Source organism: Oryzias latipes, chromosome 1, assembly GCF_053564925.1.
Source record: "Oryzias latipes strain Hd-rR chromosome 1, Olatipes_Hd-rR_3.1".
Lineage (NCBI taxonomy): Eukaryota > Metazoa > Chordata > Actinopteri > Beloniformes > Adrianichthyidae > Oryzias > Oryzias latipes.
In genome coordinates this window covers 711,616-732,318 of record NC_136237.1, presented here as the reverse complement: position 1 = coordinate 732,318, position 20,703 = coordinate 711,616, and the positions used below count along the sequence as shown (strand labels likewise).

The 20,703-nt window shown below is 49.5% G+C and overlaps 1 protein-coding gene and 1 long non-coding RNA gene across 14 annotated transcripts in view; one reads left to right on the top strand and one right to left on the bottom strand.

The window, feature by feature from the left end:
- The window catches only part of micu3a (mitochondrial calcium uptake 3a), a 46,608-nt gene that overhangs the window by 12,248 nt on the left and 13,657 nt on the right, over nucleotides 1-20,703 (bottom strand). For 3 of the 13 annotated variants that reach the window (XM_078945832.1, XM_023951856.2, XM_078945614.1), the window contains exons 4-11: nucleotides 19,722-19,800; nucleotides 17,949-17,996; nucleotides 17,053-17,135; nucleotides 15,837-15,908; nucleotides 14,159-14,200; nucleotides 11,930-12,025; nucleotides 5,999-6,093; nucleotides 5,751-5,922 (exon numbers count right to left, since the gene is read on the bottom strand). In XM_078945832.1, the coding sequence (XP_078801958.1) occupies nucleotides 5,751-5,922; nucleotides 5,999-6,093; nucleotides 11,930-12,025; nucleotides 14,159-14,200; nucleotides 15,837-15,908; nucleotides 17,053-17,135; nucleotides 17,949-17,996; nucleotides 19,722-19,800 (687 nt within the window). Of the gene's footprint in view, nucleotides 1-5,750; nucleotides 5,923-5,998; nucleotides 6,094-7,318; nucleotides 7,334-11,929; nucleotides 12,029-14,158; nucleotides 14,201-15,836; nucleotides 15,909-17,052; nucleotides 17,136-17,948; nucleotides 17,997-19,721; nucleotides 19,801-20,703 lie in introns of all 13 variants that reach the window. The other 10 variants (XM_078945789.1, XM_023951776.2, XM_078945503.1 and 7 more) reach the window with 9 other exon arrangements.
- Nucleotides 12,024-20,062, top strand: LOC110014636 (uncharacterized). The gene is made up of 2 exons (XR_002289623.2): nucleotides 12,024-14,704; nucleotides 15,001-20,062. It is a non-coding gene; the product is annotated as an uncharacterized LOC110014636 (long non-coding RNA).

The window sequence follows — 20,703 nt, the reverse complement described above, 5'->3', positions numbered from 1 at the left end:
ATGTGGATCACATTAAAGTTGTTTTAATGAGCCTCCATCCATCCGACCACATTTCAGTCAGTTGCTGTCTCATGGTTGTGGTTGCTTCCTCTCTGCTCTGTTTACATCCCATAATGCCCAGCTACGGTGGCCGTTTAGGTCCAGTTGTTCTGCTCCGAGGTCGGATTGTATTCAGACTGAGGAAACTCGAAGGGAACCGAAGCTAAGTCCGACTGGAAACGAATCGAGACCACCTCCAAAGACGGGTCAGAGAGCGGGTCCCGGTCCTGGATCAGGGTCCGTTTGGGTGGATTCAGACTAAAACTTGTTCTGGATTATCAGGGGAAACAAACTCTGGTCCACTTTAAGAGAACTAAATGTGTCCGTCTGAATCCAACCTTTGAGACCAGAAGACGGCGAGGCCTCTGGACTGGAAGCAGCTCAACATGCTGGATGATGGAGCGATGGAAAGAGGAAGGGAGGAGTGAAGAAAGAGTTTAGAGACTCGTTTGGAGCAAAAGGAAGGATGAGTCTGAAGCTGAGATTCTGAACGGAGGAGGAGGAGATGGACCAGAGAGACCCCAGCCGGGGACGAGGAAAGGAGGGAGGAGTCAGAACGGATGGAGGTGGACTTCACTGAAACAGATGCAGTGGAGACATTTTCCAGAACATAACATAAAGAGACAAGAACGAGGGAAGGGGGGAGCATCTTGATGAGACTACATCTGGCTCTGGTGTTGAGGAAGATGAAGATGAAGAGGACAGAAACCGGAGTTGTGGAAGCTGAAACAGGAAGAGAGCTTGGTGGCCTTTATGGAGGTTCCTGCAGATGATTGGAGGAGGAAGGAACGTTGTGTTATGAAGACGTTCAGGAGTGTGAGAAGAAAAGGAAACGACGGGGACGCCGAGAGGACAGAAGGAGGTTATGAAGGTCAGACAAAGGACGGATGAGGACAGATGGAAGAGGATGAAGGACACAGATGGAAACAGGTTCAAGGAGGGAGGTGGAAGGAGAACGTTCAGGATGGCGTGAGGACGACGTGAAAGACGTGGTAGAGGATGAAGAGTTGCTGACATCACACCTGTGGACGTCTGGGAGAGTTTGGCTAAACCAGATCATGGAGAGGGAGGAGGGAGGGTCTGCTGACACTTTTAGAGAGCGACAATACAACGGACGGGTCACACAATGGGGCGGCATGGTGGTGTAATGGTTAGCACTCTCACAGCACAAAGTCCCTGGTTCAAATCCCAGCGGGATTCTTAGCATGTTCTCTTCCTTCATGTGTGGCTTTCTCCTCAAAAACATGATTCCTATGTAATCGGTGACTGAACTGCCCCTCAGGGTAAAAGGGTTTGCCCTTAGACAGACGGGGGACCTGCTCAGGGGGGCTCCTGCCTTTGCCCAACAGTAGCTGGGATAGGCTCCAGCAACTCAGTCACCCTGAAAGGGATTCAGCGGGTTCTGAAGGAGGGGGGGCTGTGGTGACCCATGAAGGGAGCAACCAAAGGCAAAGGAGAAGAGAAGCTACTGTGCTGAAGTGCCATGAGGCCATAACAGACCCGGTCTCTGGGTGGCTCTGCAGAGGACTGGCAAACCATCCATGGGGGGCAGTGGTGCAGAGGTAGAGAGGTCGACCTCAGTTCCCGCCCTGAACCCAACATGGGTCCGTGTGGTTAAAGGTCGGCGCCAGTGTTTGGCAGCAGAGCCGCCATCAGCGTGTGAAAGTATCCACGTTGTGACAGTACAGTCATGTAGAAATACATGTTTTAGCATTTATCCACCAGGGGAACCCCCCCCCCCCCCCACCACCAACGGTGTCTGGGTTCCTGTCATGACAAGAACTAAGCAAGTTGATAAAATGGAACCACTGAGCCTTAAATGTTTCAATGTCAATTTGAATATTTATATATATATATTTATATATATTTTATTTGAATATAAATATATTCAAAACACTAATATTTTTCCTGGCCATCTTTGTTAAAAGAGCTAAAGGTTTTGGTTTGATCGGTGACCTCGCCTCCATCCATCAGAAACTCCATCTGACCCTCGACACTGAACCGGAATTTATGGAAGCAGGAAATGGATGGATGGAATAATTCCAAATAAATGTGTGAACTTGATTGTGGTGAAATAATCAAAGCTCTTTTAATTACAACCACTGAGTGTTACATTGTAATGTGCAATAATGATTACTGAAATGTTTAAATTACAATCAATAAGCTATTGATTTTATTTACTTGATCTGCAATGTGTAGCAATAATTACTAGTTTGATGTTATCATGTGTTCTAATGATAATCAATTATTATTACATATCGGTACAGTTACTGTTTACTGAAATCATGAATGAATGTTTTCTGAAGATCATCAATCATTTCTAGGCACTGGATTTTGTTTCTTGAAGAGAATCTATCTGATCAGAACCGGATTTAAAACTCTGTAAAACTATCACATAAATGAACTCAGTAGGGGTGGGGTTATATAAGCTTGCTTCTTCCCACTCCTTTTCAAGCAATAAATCAAACTATACTTATACTTCAGTTAATGATCACTGTATTTAATTAAGCATATATGATTTAAGTGACATTTCTGTTTTGTTTTCTGTCATTTTAATCTATGCATTTCATCATTTTTGTAATGAGTTTGATAAATATGTGTGAATTCTTTATTGCTTTGACTACAATGCTTGAAATAAATCAATAAAATCGAATCAAATCAAAAATCATGGTTATTAAATGGGAATAAATGAATCCAAATGAAACAAGAAATGTTGAGAAACGTGATCTGAAGAACTTCAGGAATCAGCCAATGATGGGAACCGTTTCCGACAAACATCACATTCCCATCAGAAACGGCTGTGAAAGGCAAAGATGCTCTGAGGCTTCAACAAGGACAGGAAGTCTAGCAGCATCTTTCCTGCCCCCCCACCCCCACCCCCCCACCCAGAACATCATGCTATCAAGACAATGAAGAGCTGAACATTAATGACAGGAGAATCATTAATGACGGGAATCAAGTCAACAATCTGTTTCCAACATTAGATGACATAAAGCAAAATGGATCAAACAGCTGCTAACTCCATCCACAGCACTGTGCTCAAGAACCTGAGAATGAGAAGAATGATGTGGATTTGGTCCAATGAAGGAATTACATCGGATGTGTGCAGATCTGAAACTAAAAGGCCAACAGAAGCTGAAGTGACTGCAGGTTCTAGGGTTTAAGAAGCTTCAACAAACCTGCTTCTTCCACAGCATGGAGGGAGAGGAGGGACAAAAACAGGGGTGATTGGATTAAGACCTGAACACTGACAGTTACACGGACAGTCACACGGACAGTCACACGGACAGTCACACGGACAGTCACACGGGCAGTCACACGGGCAGTTACACGGGCAGTCACACGGACAGTTACACGGGCAGTCACACGGACAGTCACACGGGCAGTCACACGGGCAGTCACACGGGCAGTTACACGGGCAGTCACACGGGCAGTCACACGGGCAGTCACACGGGCAGTTACACGGACAGTTACACGGACAGTTACACGGGCAGTCACACGGACAGTCACACGGGCAGTCACACGGACAGTCACACGGACAGTCACACGGACAGTTACACGGGCAGTTACACGGGCAGTCACACGGACAGTGACACGGGCAGTCACACGGGCAGTTACACGGGCAGTCACACGGGCAGTCACACGGACAGTCACACGGACAGTCACATGGGCAGTTACACGGGCAGTCACACGGACAGTCACACGGGCAGTCACACAGGCAGTCACACGGGCAGTTACACGGGCAGTCACACGGACAGTCACACGGACAGTCACACGGGCAGTTACAGGGGCAGTCACACGGACAGTCACACGGGCAGTCACACGGGCAGTTACACGGGCAGTCACACGGACAGTCACACGGACAGTCACACGGACAGTTACACGGACAGTTACACGGGCAGTCACACGGACAGTCACACGGGCAGTCACACGGGCAGTTACACGGGCAGTCACACGGGCAGTTACACGGGCAGTCACACGGGCAGTCACACGGGCAGTTACACAGACAGTCACACGGACAGTTACACGGGCAGTTACACGGGCAGTCACACGGACAGTCACACGGGCAGTCACACGGGCAGTTACACGGGCAGTCACACGGGCAGTCACACGGACAGTCACACGGACAGTCACATGGGCAGTTACACGGGCAGTCACACGGACAGTCACACGGGCAGTCACACAGGCAGTCACACGGGCAGTTACACGGGCAGTCACACGGACAGTCACACGGACAGTCACACGGGCAGTTACAGGGGCAGTCACACGGACAGTCACACGGGCAGTCACACGGGCAGTTACACGGGCAGTCACACGGACAGTCACACGGACAGTCACACGGACAGTTACACGGACAGTTACACGGGCAGTCACACGGACAGTCACACGGGCAGTCACACGGGCAGTTACACGGGCAGTCACACGGGCAGTTACACGGGCAGTCACACGGGCAGTCACACGGGCAGTTACACAGACAGTCACACGGACAGTCACACGGACAGTCACACGGGCAGTCACACGGACAGTCACACGGACAGTCACACGGGCAGTTACACGGACAGTCACACGGACAGTCACACGGGCAGTTACACGGGCAGTCACACGGACCGGCACACGGACAGTCACACGGACAGTCACACGGACTGTTACACGGACAGTTACACGGGCAGTCACACGGACAGTCACACGGGCAGTTACACGGGCAGTCACACGGACCGGCACACGGACAGTCACACGGACAGTTACACGGACAGTCACACGGACAGTCACACGGACCGGCACACGGACAGTCACACGGACAGTTACACGGACAGTCACACGGACAGTCACACGGACCGGCACACGGACAGTCACACGGACAGTTACACGGACAGTCACACGGACAGTCACACGGACAGTCACACGGGCAGTTACACGGGCAGTCACACGGACAGTCACACGGACAGTCACACGGGCAGTTACACGGACAGTCACACGGACAGTCACACGGGCAGTTACACGGGCAGTCACACGGACCGGCACACGGACAGTCACACGGACAGTTACACGGACAGTCACACGGACAGTCACACGGACCGGCACACGGACAGTCACACGGACAGTTACACGGACAGTCACACGGACAGTCACACGGACAGTTACACGGACAGTCACACGGACAGTCACACGGGCAGTCACACGGACCGGCACACGGACCGGCACACGGACAGTCACACGGACAGTTACACGGGCAGTCACACGGACAGTCACACGGACCGGCACACGGACAGTCACACGGACAGTTACACGGACAGTCACACGGACAGTCACACGGACCGGCACACGGACAGTCACACGGACAGTTACACGGACAGTCACACGGACAGTCACACGGACAGTTACACGGACAGTTACACGGGCAGTCACACGGACCGGCACACGGACAGTCACACGGACAGTTACACGGACAGTCACACGGACAGTCACACGGACCGGCACACGGACAGTCACACGGACAGTCACACGGACCGGCACACGGACAGTCACACGGACAGTCACACGGACAGTTACACAGACAGTCACACGGACAGTCACACGGACAGTCACACGGATCCACAGACAAAGACTCCTCAGACACACGCGTGTCCGGGCGGAGCACCGAAGGCTACGCAGAACCACCGGAAGGCAGCAGCACCCAAGAACAGAAGGAAAGAAGAGCATTTGTCTTCTACCTTCTCATCCGGGATACACTGGCGAACGTTTTCCAGGTAAGAACTGATGTTCTCCACGTTTGTGAAGCGCAGGAGGATCTTGGCAAAGTCTTCCTCACTGATGGTGGTCATTCCTTTAGAGTAGGTCAGAAACTCGATTTCCAGCACCTCGGTCTGGAGGTTATCCATGAACCTGAGAAGCAGAGAGACGGAAAAGTGAGATGGAGACACAAAACACACATGACTGGTTGACTGCAGACGTCAGATACCTGTAGAAGTCCTCAAAGGTGAGCTCAGCTTTTCCTTTCTTCCCAAAGAAGTGCACCAGTAGTGTGGTGTCAATGGTGATGCTGTCATCTGATCGCTAACAAAGAAGCAGATGACCAAAGGGGAGCGTTCAGCCACGTGGCAGGTGGGGTCCAGCATGGCCCCCCGTGTGCCAGGCAAGAAGCAGAGCTCTACTGCACATGTGCAGCAGCGGAGCAGCAACAAACAGTCGCTGACAGCTCGCATGGTCAGAACTGCAGAAGCATCAAATGGAGGTGTGACGTCCCCCATAGACAACGCCGTACCTCCAGGTCAAATCCCTCGCCATTGCTTCCTGATACGCCCGCCGCCATGCTGAAACCGGTGGACAGGGATTGGTCCAAGTGGCTCTGAGTCATCGTATCTATGGCAACGGCAACAGTAGTTGCCACAGATACAATAAGAGCGACTCAGACCAATCACCATCGACTGGATTCCACATGGCGGCGTCTGTATCAGGAAGCAAAGGCACTTCCTGTTTGGGAACATGAGAAGGGAGGGGCTGAGCTGTCCATTGTTTTTACAGTCATGGTCAGAACCTTTCATGACGCGTGAAGAACAGTCTAGAACACAAAGAGTTCAGATCAAGAGACAACTTCAGCCTCAACAACAGACAAAGAGCTGTTTTGGTGATTTCAGGACTGTTTTTGGAACAGATCTGTCTTTGCAGTCTAGACTGGGAGGATTCCTCCTCTAGCAACACAGAAACACAAACAATCAACCACGAGCAGCATCATGCTTTCCTCCTCCACAGACACCAATGCACGGCATCAGGCCATTCCATCCATGCTGCGTGTCACACACATGTGGCATCCCGTCACGCCACACATGCTGCAGTGCTTCCAGCCAGTTCCACCTTTTTCTGTTGAGCCCTGCAGACAGCGCTGGAAGAGGTTCTGCTTCTGTGTGTTACGTCTTCACACAGCGCCACATCCTAAACATCTGAGACTCGGTCTTTGGACTGGAGGCTGCATCTAATGTCAGCTCACTGATTTCTTCTGATTTAAACTGAATAGAGCGACAAAGAGGACTTTCATGGACAGCTTTCTTTTCAATTCTGCTGCTTAACAGGTGAAAGTCAGAAAAAGGTGACTGCATCCCAGCATCAGGACCAAACCAAGGACATCCTCTCTCTTTCACTGTCCGCCATGCCTCACTCAGCCAATCAGGAGTCTTGGCCATGCTGGGAAGAAGACAGATACCAAAGTGGTAGAAATCTCAAGTCATTCTAAGAATATGGAGCATTTATGGAATCATCACCACGATGCCATTCGTGGTTCTACCTCAAGAGTAAAATCCTAAAGTCCAATGTGGAACAGGAAGAAAACGCCAAACAAGAGGAAAAAACTCAACATGCATCTTTCTGCTTCTCTGTGTTGATTAGAGCAGCAGAGTCAGAATCCAGAATTCTCCTTTCAGTGGATTCTGACACTGCTGGAGTAAAGCATCATTACATAATCAGAAAGAAGAACATCAAAACATGTAGAGATATCATATGATTGCTCAAACACACGTCTCTTTAGGACGTCTAAGGAGGGATTCCTGTTTGGATTTTCTGAACGGACACTAAACCTCCAGCTGCCTCCGCTATGGACGCACATCTGCTTCCTAGGAGGAAACGGCGTCACAGACGTGGAGCTGGATGGATCTGATTGGTGTGTGATGCAGCCAGACTTCTGCTTCCCTGGTCTGGTTTGTCTGTCTAACTGTCGGATGTGTTGTGGTGTCTTCACGCTGACACAGCGCTGACGTCCTCAGGCCTCCAGGTGGAACGCCTCCTGCTTCTGTCTGCTCCTCCTCAGCCTTCTTGTTGTTTGGGACTGAAGCTCATCAGTCATGGAGAGTGAGCTTTAACAAACAGCAGGGTGGGTTTTGGGTTTTTTTCTGGTTGTGAGTCTTTCATGCAACAGAAAATCAGAGGATGGTTTCCGTCTGACCTGTGAGGGTTTTCTGCTCTCTACTCTTTTTTGTGAATCCTTAATGTGGTTTATAGCAATAGACACATAAACCGCTTTTTCTATGACATTTGTACTGAACAGGGTGCACAATGGTGTAGCGGTTGGCGCTGTTGCCTGACAGTGACAAGGTTCAAATCCCAGCTGTAACCGTTCTGTGTGCAGTTTGCATGTTCACGTGTGGATTTCCAACAGATTTCTCATGCTGCAGGCGAACTGGATCTCCAAACTGCACTGCCCCTACCCCTCCTTCACCCAACAGTGCTGGGATAGGCTCCAGCAGCCGTCATCCTGAAAGCGGGTTCAGATGGACGGATGAGACAAACAAAAGCCTTTCTCACTGAGTTGAGTCGTGTTTGACTGGAGGAAAAGCTCTTACATCATCACTGATGAGCCCATCCGGTAAACAGCAGTCAAGGCCTGGCTTAGACGTAACTCAGTGACCTCAGAGAAAAGCAGCCGGATGGGAATGTCTTGAAGGGATGAGTGTCAGCTAAGGACAGCTGTCCGTGTGGGACGGTGTTTCTGTCTGGACGGAGTAGCTGGTGTCTCGCAGCTCGTCCTTCAGCTGCAGCAGAATTTCTCCTCTAGTGGTTCTCCCTCCGTGTTTGGGTTCTGCATTCTTCTCATAGCAAACACATCGTTCCTGGAAACGTCGGTGCATCCTTCCCGTGACAACGTGATGGTTACCCGCCTGGGAGGCACAGGCCACAGCTGGCGTGTGCGTGTTTGTCCATCTGTGTGTGTTTTTGTGTCTTTGATGGTGAGGCTGAAAACAGTCATTACTGAGGTGAAGGCGGCCCGCTCTTCCTCTCTGTGAGTAACGCTCCTTCAGTCAGCTGTCAGTCAATCACACCCTCCAGCTGTGAAAACCTTTTTTCTTCTCCTCACTTCTGTCCTTTCCCTCCATTTTCCCTGTTGTCTTGTCTTCCCTGATGTCTGCTCATCAGAACCTCCTCCAATAGTTGAAGTTTCTGCTCCTCCTCCTCCAGACAAAAGCAAAGAGTCGTCATGGTGACTCATCTGCTGAGTAAACACACGTCTACCTCCCTCTGTCCTCCTCACCTTCCTTCGGCCTGATGACTCGTGGACTCTGATAGTACCGCTTCCTCCTCTGAGTGTTTTTCTGGCATCGATGTGATCCTTAGAGGTCTGTGACGACGTCTTCAGCGGTTTTGATTAGATTAGATTAGATTTGCTTTATTGTCATTGTGCATACTACAATGAGATTTAAGCATCGCCATCAGTGCAAGAACATCAAGGAAGGGAAAAAATAATAAAAAACATCGTAATAAAAGCAAACAAACAGTATATACAAGTGTGCAAATGTAAGCTGTAAACTGTAATGAAGAGTGCCGAAATAATTGTGCAAAATTGCGTATGAAAACTGTGTGTAAACATGTCAGAAGTGCCAGAGGTGGTAATGAGGTAGAGTTGACGCTGTGGACAGAACTAAACAGGAATATGGATTTTATCTGTGCATGTGGGAATTGAGGATGGTTATTGCCTTTGGAAAGAAGCTGTTTTTTAGTCTGTTGGTTTTGCTTCTGATGCCTCTGTAGCGCCTCCCAGAGGGCAACAGGTTGAACAGGTCTGAGCCGGGGTGTGAACTGTCCTTGATGATGTTCTGAGCCCTAGTGAGACAGCGCGCGGAGTAGATGTCCGTCAGGGTGGGGAGAGGGCACCCAATGATTTTCTGAGCCGTCTCGACTCTCTGCAGTCTCTTTTTATCCGCGGCTGTGCAGCTGCCGAACCAAACAGTTATGCAGTACGTGAGCAGATCTGGATGGATGATGGTAGGAGGTCAGCAGCAGGTCGGTGCTGATGTTGTTCTTCCTCAGGAAGTGCAGACGCTGCTGAGCCTTCTTGATGGTGGCGGTGGTGTTGGCTGTCCAGGAAAGGTCTGCAGAGATGATGATGCCGAGGAACCTGTAGGTGTGGACCCTCTCCACGTGCTCCCCATTAATAAGGAGGGGGGCTGGGTCCGCGCCATGTTTCCTGAAGTCGACTGTGATCTCCCTGGTTTTGTTGGTGTTCAGGGTGAGGTTGTTCTCCGAGGACCAGGTTGTCAGCTTCAGGACTTCCTCTCTGTAGGCAGACTCCTCCCCCCTGGGAATGAGTCCAACCACCGTGGTGTCGTCAGCAAACTTGAGGATGCAGTTGTTGTTGGCCGGGCTGCAGTCGTAAGTGTAGAGGCAGTACAGCAGGGGGCTTAGCACACAGCCCTGTGGGGCGCCAATGTTCAGTGTGCAGGTGGAGGAGCGGTGGGGGCCAAGTCTCACAGTCTGTGTTCGGTTTGTGAGGAAGTTGATAATCCAATTGCATGGGGGGGGGGGGCAAGAGTGAGCAGTTTATTGCAGAGTCTGTCCGGGATTATTGTGTTAAAAGCAGAACTGTAATCCACAAAGAGCATCCGGACGTAGCTCTGCTGCTGCTCCAGGTGGTTCAGTGCGGAGTGGAGAGCCACGGCTACGGCGTCCTCTGTGGAATTGTTCTTGTGATATGCGAACTGGTGGGTGTCCAAGTCAGTGGGGAGGTGGTCTCTGATGTGTGGGAGCATCAGCCTTTCAAAGCTCTTCATAGGGCCACTGGGCGATACTCACTGAGGCTGGTGGTAGGGGACGGTTTTGGCACAGGGGTCATGGTTGCTGAGTTCAGGCAGGATGGGATTACTGCCTGGGCCAGGGAGAGGTTGAAGATGTTGGTGAAGGTGGGGGCGAGCTGGTGGGCGCACGCCCTGAGCACTTTGCCAGGTACTCCGTCGGGGCCAGCAGCCTTCTTGGGGTTCACTGCTAGGAGCCCCCGTCTGACGTCGTGCTCCTGTACAGTGAGTGGGGGTGGGTCTGGGGCCAGTGGGGGTTGGGGGTGGGTCTGGGGTGGAGGGGTGGTGTTGGGTGGTTTCATGGCGAGCAAAGAAGCAGTTAAGCTCCTCTGCTCGTGTAGATCCTTAGAGGTCTGTGAGGATGTCTTCAGCGGTTTTGTGGATCAAACCGGGTTCTGACAGCTCCAGCTTGGGTTCTGCTGGGATTCTGTCACAGATGAAAGGCCGCTCTGTGGAAACGCGCTCAGCGCCGCACGGCTACACTGTCATTACTCCAGCAGACAGCAGCCGGCCTGTCATTAGCCGCTGACGTCTCAGCTCTCAGTGATGACTGCAGATGCAGACCTTCATCATCTGCTGCTCAGGTTAGGACTGCAAGTTTCTCCATTTTTAGATTATTTTTATTTCACAGCAAAAATGTTGATTCGCCAGAGTTAGGGTTAGGGGTCAGGGGTCACCTAGCAGTCTGGTGTTTACTGAACCTCTACCTTCAGTTCATGACTACTGTGAGGTTTCTGACTCCTCCCCCTGACCTTTACCCTAGAAACATGACACGGACAAAACAGATGGGATGTTTTCTGTTTGCTTTTCCTTTTGCAATAGTGTGAATGTTTTAGAAAATCCCTTGATGTGACAAGCTACACTGCATGGAACATCCATCCATCCTACAACCATCCATCCATCATCCAACCATCTATTCATTTTCAGAACCTGCTGAATCCCTATCAGGGTCCCAGGGTTGCTGGAGCCTATCCCACCTACTGTAGGGTGAAGGAGGGGCTCCTTTCCATCACAGGGACATACAACCACTCCTATCTATGAAGCGTGTTTTTGGACTGGAGGAGGAAACTGGAGAATAAACGTGTTAAAGCAAATATTTTTCCTGTAAAGTAAGGATTACATCACACAACAGCTGCAACACGTGATGTGATGAACACACAACACTGAATGAAGAGAGCGGACACATGACGGTGGCTGGAAACCACATGATTAGTAAGTATTTCTCCAAGAAGAGAAACAAAAATCCAAAGTTTTTCAGGAACAAGAAAACAAACACAGATGACAGCAAATGTCAGCATCTGATACAGCTAGTTGTGTAGTTGTGTAGTTGTGTTTACCTCTGAAAGGTCAGAAAAGAGGACTTGACTGGCACTGCGCCTCAAAACGTCCCAGTAGCTCCGTGCCACAAACTCCTGACGGTCTTTTTTTAGCACCTGCTGGCGGCATGAGTGAACCAATGAATGAGTCATTTCTGAATATTTGTTCATTCCATGAGGAGACAGCACATCCGTCTATATGACGACTGCTGAACAAAACCACAAAAGAATATAGTCCACAAAAAAACAAACAACTTCCACTTCTTTTTCTTTCTTTGGGATCATCGTTCATTCTTCAGGTTTTAAAAGACAAAATCTAACAGGACGGCGAGTCTCTCCAGTATAATATAATTCATAACCAAAGAAAGTCCAAAGCAGAGAAAAAGTTTCTATTTGGAGGCGGTTCCATCATTTGTCACATCTGTACACGTCTAGAAGCAGCAGCTCAGTGACGTTACTGTTACATTCTGTCCGTCTGAAAACAAGAACATTTAATATTGTCCTTTAAATTTAGAAAGTTTTCATACTGAACATTCAGAACTCTTTAATATCACTAGAGGCTTGTTACCACGAAAACTCTCCAGCTACTTGAGCAAAATAAAATAAAATAAAGTGACATACATGTTAGAATAAAAATAGATAATAGAAAATATTTAGGAAATTCTGCTTTCAAAACTGTAACTTTCTGTGTCGACTTCATACTTCAGGCTCTGCTTGGTTGACCCTAAGTTGTTTTTCATGTGTCCTCAGCTGCTTGGTTGTGAATACCTGCAGACAACTTTCTGAAACGTTTCCTGAGCTGAATGCCGGGAACGCCGCTTCTCCGCTACACGTCCATCCTGCTGTGGGACGGCGTCCTGCTCCCCTCCAGCATTTGTTGTAAGTCTGCTGGTCTGGTTATTAATGACTCTGAACAATCAGAATGTGTAGTACACACTAACATGCTAGTATGAACCATCATCCTTTGGGGCAAAGGCTGTTAGACCAGGGATCGGCTCGTCGCCTCTACCAAAAATAGTACCCAGAAAGTACTGGATGGTCAGTATTTAGTACTTCATGGGATCAGATTGCTGATGCTGAAAAGCAGCCGGCTGGCAGAGACGGAGTTCTAGAAGCTGAAGATGACGACGTTTCTCCTCTGAGGAACCTTCAGTCTGAACGCAGCAGCAGAAGAGCCTTTCTCTGATGGACGCTCTGTGTTTCCTGCCGTGTCTGTTGGCTGAGCTTCATCCTAATCAAACAGGGATTTCTTAGTAAACTGAGCTCCGTATTCAGGCAGGAGAGCTTTTAACAGGTCAGGATGTTAAGCAGCAGAGGACTCACACCAAAAAGAACAGATTTCTGTGAAATATTTCAGGAATCCATACAAAGTTGTGAATAGAAAGGTTCTGCTTCTTAGAACAGAAAACTTTCCTTTCAGATCATCTGTAGCTCCTCTATTGGCTCCAAGCTTTACTGTCCTTTCACTGCATCAACAAACTAGAACAAGGATTGAAATAAAACTGCTTAAAAGACAAGTTTTGCTAAATAAAAGCAGCTTTTTCTAAGCGATGGAGCCAAACCTGTTGAACTGCAATCCTCGTGTAAAAGCTTTTTTATGGAAAGAAGCAGCTGCTTCTCTTTCTATGTCCCCTAAATGAATAAAGGCGGAGCTCCCGACCACCCACCTCGCCCTCTCTCTCTGGGGCCAAGGTTCTGGCAGTCATCTGAACGTGACCCGGTTTAGTCTGGACTTCACAGTGACACCTATTCCATCCCAACTCTGCCGGCAGCATGAGGACGGAGAGGCTGCGCCGATGGTTCAAACAGACCAAACGTCATGGAGACACTCAGCATATATGATGGGACTCGAACCCTAAACATGAGGGTACAGTGAGCAATAAGACGTGTTCACAGAAACCCTGGGAAAGAATATTTGACTTCCCGCCTCAATGAAGGCCTTTCTTTATCTCCCGGATCTCTGTCCGGTAAAAACCAAACATTTCAGTGTCAAACTCCCAGATGATGGTTGTTTCCATCAAAGCACAGCTGTAAACAGCTTAACATGGATGCATCACGCTGCACAGTAGTTTAGCCTCTGCTGAGTCAGAGACGTCTGCAGCTCGCCTCAGTCACAGCGCCTCCTGGAGGCAGCTGTGCTCATTGCCTGACTGAAAGAGTTCACGTCGGTGCATGTAACCCCCCTCACAGACGAGCTCCTGACCAGACCCAAGAAAGCAAATCTCCCCCTTAGCAGACATGCATACATACGCTGTTCATGGGGGCCACCTGGTATCCATACAGCTGCATACTCTGCACACAGAGACATGGACAGAACATGCAGCAGGAGAAGAGAGAAGGAAGAAGACATGTTAGCACATGTTCCAGAGAACACCAATGCATCTGATTCCATGGGCATTTTGCATGAAGGCACTGCTGAACTTTCTCTGTCATTTCAATTCTTAGAATCTCAGTGACAAGGACGGAGTTCTGCCGTGGCGCCTGCTGCTGGCTCCGCCCTGTCCACCTGAAGCACGCGGTTCTCCAAGGCCACTGTTGGTTCAGTTGTGGCCAAACCAGCCGTGTTCTACCCATTACAGGGTTTACAGCAGAGAAAAGGATGTTTGACACTTGCTAGTATTGTTCCACAGTTGAAGCCCCGCCTGTACCCAGATGGGGGGGTTGACCCAGACAGTTTCTGTGGGTTTTTGAGTCTTGCAGGTCTGTGGATGGAGGTGTGTCTGCAGTTCCCCTGAGGCTCGTTGGACCACCTCAAAGGACGCCATGAAAATGGACCGTCCCATTGTTGTGTGTGTGGTAAGTGTATCATGAAGTATTCATAAGGATGATGGAAGTTAAAGACACGTATGACGTCCAGGTGATGCTGTCGTCACGCCACGCTGTAGTCTTTGGTGAGGTGTGAGTTCTGGCTCCTTCCTGACCGCACACATGCTGCACGCACGGGGCGTGCACGTGATCCGAAGGTGTCTGTAGGACGTCCACACAAACTACACTCTGATTGGCTGATTTCCTCATTCCTAACAGTCAGGCTGCAGTGAGGAGCGTGCACGTGTCACGTGAACAGCTCTAACGGCTCTTTGTACCGTCTGCAGGTTTGGACGACACGTCTCACCTGCTCCCCCCTTGTTGTCCTGCAGCATGAACGTAGACCATTTGAGGAACATTTTCCCTCCACGGGTTGACTGAGCGTCTTCCGCCTGACGGTCACCCGTGTCTCCTTACACATGTGACGGTTTTTCACCTGCAGACAGCCGTGTCCACCGTGAGGACGGCTGGGACTACGGCCTAACTCGTGTCTGTCCCTGACTTCAGCCGTGTTCCAAAGACACGGACGCCGTCGTTCAGCATCAGACGGATCACCTGGAGGTCACATGTACGGGTCTGAAGTGTTTGAACATGCATGTGTTGACGTACGTGAGCACGTCTGCTCACATACAGTGACGACCCGCTGGGACAGTGACAGGTTGAATTCCACCGCCCTGGCACCCAGTCCCATCCCAAAACGTGACGTACTTCTACAGAAACAGGCTTGAAATTATGGGATGGCTACATTTCAGTTTCTAGGAGGCTTCTCGGGATCACGGGACTTTGAGTTTTTGCCTGGCGTGAACAAAAAATATGGCGGATATTCGTTCGTTTTCAGTTATCAAAATAAAGATTAGTCCTCAAAAGATCTTATTTTGGGGGATTTTCCACCGAAAAACTGGAGAACATCGGCGTTTTTATTTTGTTGGTTCTGGATCCAAGGATTTGACTGACAGCCCACATGTGACCAGCAGAGGAGAGAACCCCCCCCCACCCCCCCACCTTTACGTTCTCATGGAGGCAGCAGCTGCAGACAGGAACCTGCTGTCAATCATCCTATTCTCTATTTGTGATCAGAATTATGCTCAAATGTGACGGGGGGGGGGGCTGCCATGTTTCTTACCAACTGGGCTGACTTCTCCGCATCTCCTCGTCTTCCTCTCTTCTCGTTCTTCTTCCTGAAGATCTCCTGCAGCTGCACACACAGAGGATGGGGGCTGAGCCATGCTCACAGACATCCACACCTGCCCACACTATTGGTGTGGGCGGAGCTTCACCTGCAGCCGCTGCGGCAGAAACCCTTTGATGAAGCCTTAGAGGCAGCACAGCGTGATCAGGTGCTGATTCCACGCCACAGAGCGGCGCTGCACACGGCTCTGCCACCAAATGGAGATTGATTGTGGGAATTCTTTGTCTGACCAACATCTGCCGCTCCCCCAGGACTTCAGACCCCTCCCTCCGGCTGACATGTCCGTCCACCCACCAGCACAGATCCCACTTTCCCTGCAGCTCTGTGTTTAGTGGAAATCCGTCCCTCCAAGCCTGCAGGGAAAGTAGAGCCCCCCAGGCCCTAAAGGGATGCAATGATCATTACTGAGGGGGGCTGAGAATCAGCTGTTCCTGACGGTTCAACACCTAAAGCGGCGGCCGTCTGAAAGTGTGGGTTTTTGATATGTGGGGTAGCTGTGGGGCAGCGGTCAACCACTGATCAGAAGATCGGTTCCTGCCCATGAGTGGAAGTGTTGAAGCACAGAACCCCACAATGCTCCTGGTTTACATCAGTGTGTGTGTGTGTATGTGAGAATGTGTGTGTGTGTGAGAATGTGTGTGTGTGTGTGTGTGTGTGTGTAGGTGTATGTGTGTGTGAAGGTGTGTGTGTAGGTGTGTGTGTGTGTTTAGGTGTGTGTGTAGGTGTGTGTGTGTGTAGGTGTATGTGTGTGTAGGTGTATGTGTGTGTGTGTGTGTTTAGGTGTGTGTGTGTATGTGTTACTGGGGCCGTGAAGCCCTCATCCACCGTCTGCCATCATCATCATCATCATCATCATCAAACACACATAGAGGTCAGTTATGGGCGAGGCTCAGCATTCTTTACAGTCTGACACTGATGTATAATAATTAACGTGCACGGCACACGCGGCACATACATGTGCTTCACAGTGTTCCATCTACAACCTAACGGTCCACAAAGCTGATCCCCGGTCAGACAGGCTAGAAGACTTTGGATCTCCGGATGGGAAAACCTGAGTCTAACTAGAATCCATCAAAGTCTTTGACTTTTTTGGACATTTGTCACCAAATGCATCAGCAGAGCGTTTTAACACAAACAATCAGCAACTCACCACCAAGAACTCCCTCTTGTCCACCATCTGGTTGCCGTCGGCATCAAACATATTGAAAGCAATCTTAAAGCCAGCATGAGGCTCTGGAGAACAGATAAACACACGGTGTGAGCGGCAGCTGATCCAGAATAGCATCAACAGAAAAGAGGGATAGATGGAAAAGGCAGATTATGTTTTCCTGTTTCACTGATAAATGCTGCTCCCATCAATCCTCTGATTCAGTCTGTAGGAAACACCTTTACATCACAGCAGCTTCCTATTCACAACAGAAAAACAACTGTTGCTCTTATGAAAAGTTTTCATTTTTCATTCTTGTCATTTTTGGATGTGAAAGATCTAAAATCCTCACAGTCCATGTGACCTTGTTACCAGCAGGTTCTGTTCAGGTTCTGTTCAGGTTCTGTTCCGTGGCTGATGCCTGTTGCATCATCGCTGTCTAAAGGTTTAAATGAAGGAGCCAGACTGATAAAGGGCCGCATGGTTCCGGCTCTTAGAGCTTCAGCTGTTATTTTATGTTCGCCGTCACACAGCAGCAGTTCTTCACCTAAAATCACATTTTTAATGTCGATGGAGACAAACCTTTATTTGTTCTATTCAGATCCCCAAAATGTTGTTTAATATTGCAAATTCCAATAAAAGTTGACTCAAAGAGGAGACCAGACAAACAAAAAAAACATTTTTGAGCACACAGACTGAAAAACAGTTACAGTTACAGTTTTGTTTCCATTTTCAAACGTCCGCTCTGCTCTTTAACTTCCAGATCAAACTTTTGGTTTTAGTCTTTTGTGCTGCGTTTTAAATTCAGAGGAAGGAAGTGTGAGGCCTAAAGCAGAGTCCCTCTCCATCCGTCAAACAGGAAGTGATGTTTTCTGGAGGAAGGGCGTGCAGACACTCACTGGTTAGGATGCACAGCAGGAACAGGTACTCCGTGTACGAGATGATGCCTTTAGGGGAGACAGAGAGTTCAGGAAACGTCAAACCCAAGATGCTCTTCCTTCAGATGTTCAGCCTCTCATTTCACACTGACAGAAGTACTGGTGATCTGATCTGCCACGCCCCTTCAGGCCCCCAGACTCAGCAGTGTGGTGTGTTGGGGGGGTTACAGACACCGTCACTGCAGCTCCGCCCTCTCTTGTTCTGAGAGTGAGGACCAACATGACAGCCGTCCCAGCCAGCGGCAGCTTCCTGCCTGGCTGATGCCGGCCGCTCTGTCTGGAGGAGCTGGTTGGGAACCCACCTGTGCTTTGGTTCTGCAGAGGCCCGGGTTTCCTCCTACAGTCTGAGCACAAGTTCTGGTCCACCAACGACAGAATGCAAAGGGGGAGGGAAAGCGTGTCTCCAGCTGCTGTTACTATGCATTCAAATGTAGGATATGGATCCAAACATTAACAGGTTTGGAATAAAAAGAATCATTTCTTTAATGTAACAAAATGAACAGAAAAATGGTTTGAGGACCAGTTTTAACCCTCACAAACAAAAATTAGGAATAATTATGGATTTATCTGCACTTTTCCAGAGGCTCAAAGCGCTAACAGCCGCGTTTACACGGATCAGAATAAACATGCGTCATGTAAACACGCCGTTCAGAATACTCTGACCTGATCAGACTCAAAAGTTCCTTCAGATGGAGATCGGTGGGTTGTGCCGATTATTGATCTGATCGTGATGCATAGAAACAGTTTATTCTGATGGTGGCTCACTGCTGCTCTGCTTTACGTCATGCATACACACTGTGGCGCTCCAGAGGAGGCTTAGGAGCGCCAATGGGACCGTTTGGGCCCGTCGCCCGCTGCACCCGTGTGAAGCGTGTCTCTGAGCAGAGCAGCCGGACTCGTAGCTTCATGTTTGCAGGAAGGGGGGGGCGCTTTGTTACGGCGTGCGCTCCAGAGGAGGCTTGGGACCGCCGTCCGTGCGGCCGCTCTGTGTGAGCGAGCTGCTGGACTCAGGAGAACCGGGTCTCCGAGCAGAGGAGCTGCTCTGGGACGGTGTGTGAGCTGACGGAGGCGGATTCGCGTTTCCAGTCGTGACCAGACAAGAAAAAGGCTGCAGCCAAGATCCGCATTGGCCACATGGATTTTAAGTTCATCCAAGCTAAATGTTGCTGTTAGCACGTGTTAGCCTAATCCTAACTCTTCTTCCGGGTTCGTTCGGCCAAGAAAAAAGCACTGGCTGCACATATTTAGAAGATTATGAGCCAACAGGCCCTTCATAATAATCAGAAGAATAATAAAATCATCTCTCTATGCTGCAGCTTGTTAACAACAGAACTCAATGTTTCTTCTTCTACAGACGTTTCTGGTATTTTACAGAGTTCTGCAGGTGTCCCAATGATTTATTCTGACTGAAAGTGTGCCGTATGGAAACGTTTGTTAGAATCTGATCAAGTTTTTCTGGGCCCATGTACACTCTTCAATTCTAATCCCATCTTTGATCCAATCAGAGACCTTTTGAACATAGAACTGCAGCTAGTCTGTGTCCATCATTCATTCATACTTGGTGATGGTAGCTGCCCATGTAGCCTCAGCTGCCCGGGGCAGACTGACAGAGGCCGCCGGTTGGCGCCTACGGCCCCTCTGACCATCACCGGGACATTCATACACATTCACACAGAGTCATCTTTAGTGTGCAGGAGCAGGTTTGTGTTTGTGTGCGTACGTCTGTATTCTGACCTCGTTCTCTAAGGTTACGGAACAGTTTGGAGGATCCTCTCCACACCGGAGGAGTGTCGGCCAGAATCTTCTCCAGCTCCTTCCACAGAAACAGAGGAGAACTCAGACCCTCAAACAGAGACACTTCAGGGATTCCTGAGGAGGCGGCATGCAGTCACCTCCCCTCACTGAAGCAGCACTTCCACTTCCAAACCACACAATGTCTTTGAACGTTTGCAGCCAATAAAGGAGATCCCAGGAACACGCAGACGCCCGACGTCCTTCTGTGGTCACTCTGTGAGGAGATGTATTCATGACTCTGCTCCGTCTTAAAGCTGCTTCAGCGTTTCCTTGTAACCAAATGGCTCGTTTTATTCTGGGTGCTTGGCGAGTTGAGGTGATTTTCCTCCGTCAGCTCATAAATGTTCTTTTACTCTGTTTTGATCGATGACAGAACGGACCCTGCAGGGTTCTGTTCTCCTCTGAGCAGAAACATTCTGATACTTTTCTGGAAAACAGTGGTTCTGATTCTGGACCGAGACGACAGACAAGATGAGTGAAGGAACATCTGAATCAAGATGGAGAAGCCGTTCAACGGATGTGACTCGGAGACACGTTCTGTCTTTGCTGGGTCCCATTAGAACGAGTCCCCCACCTTCAGACCCACATCAGGTCCCGGGACGTCAGCGGACCTCTGTGATCAGAAGCCCCGGAGCAGATTCACATTTGCTGACCAGCTTTGACTTTTCCAACCAGCAGTTGGAACTGAAGAAGCTGCTCGAATGAACCAGACGTTCCTGAAGAACGGTTCTCCTTCAGACACACAGAACCTTCAAACAAAAAAGACATTTTCCATCTTCAGCTTCACAACCAGCTGCTGGCAGAATGTTTGCCATCTTTACAGAACGTTAACAGGTTAACCCCTCCCACATGTTACACTTTAGGAAGGAGATCTAGAACATGGAGAACGTTCCGTCCAGCCAGGAGTGAGGGGTTCTCCCTC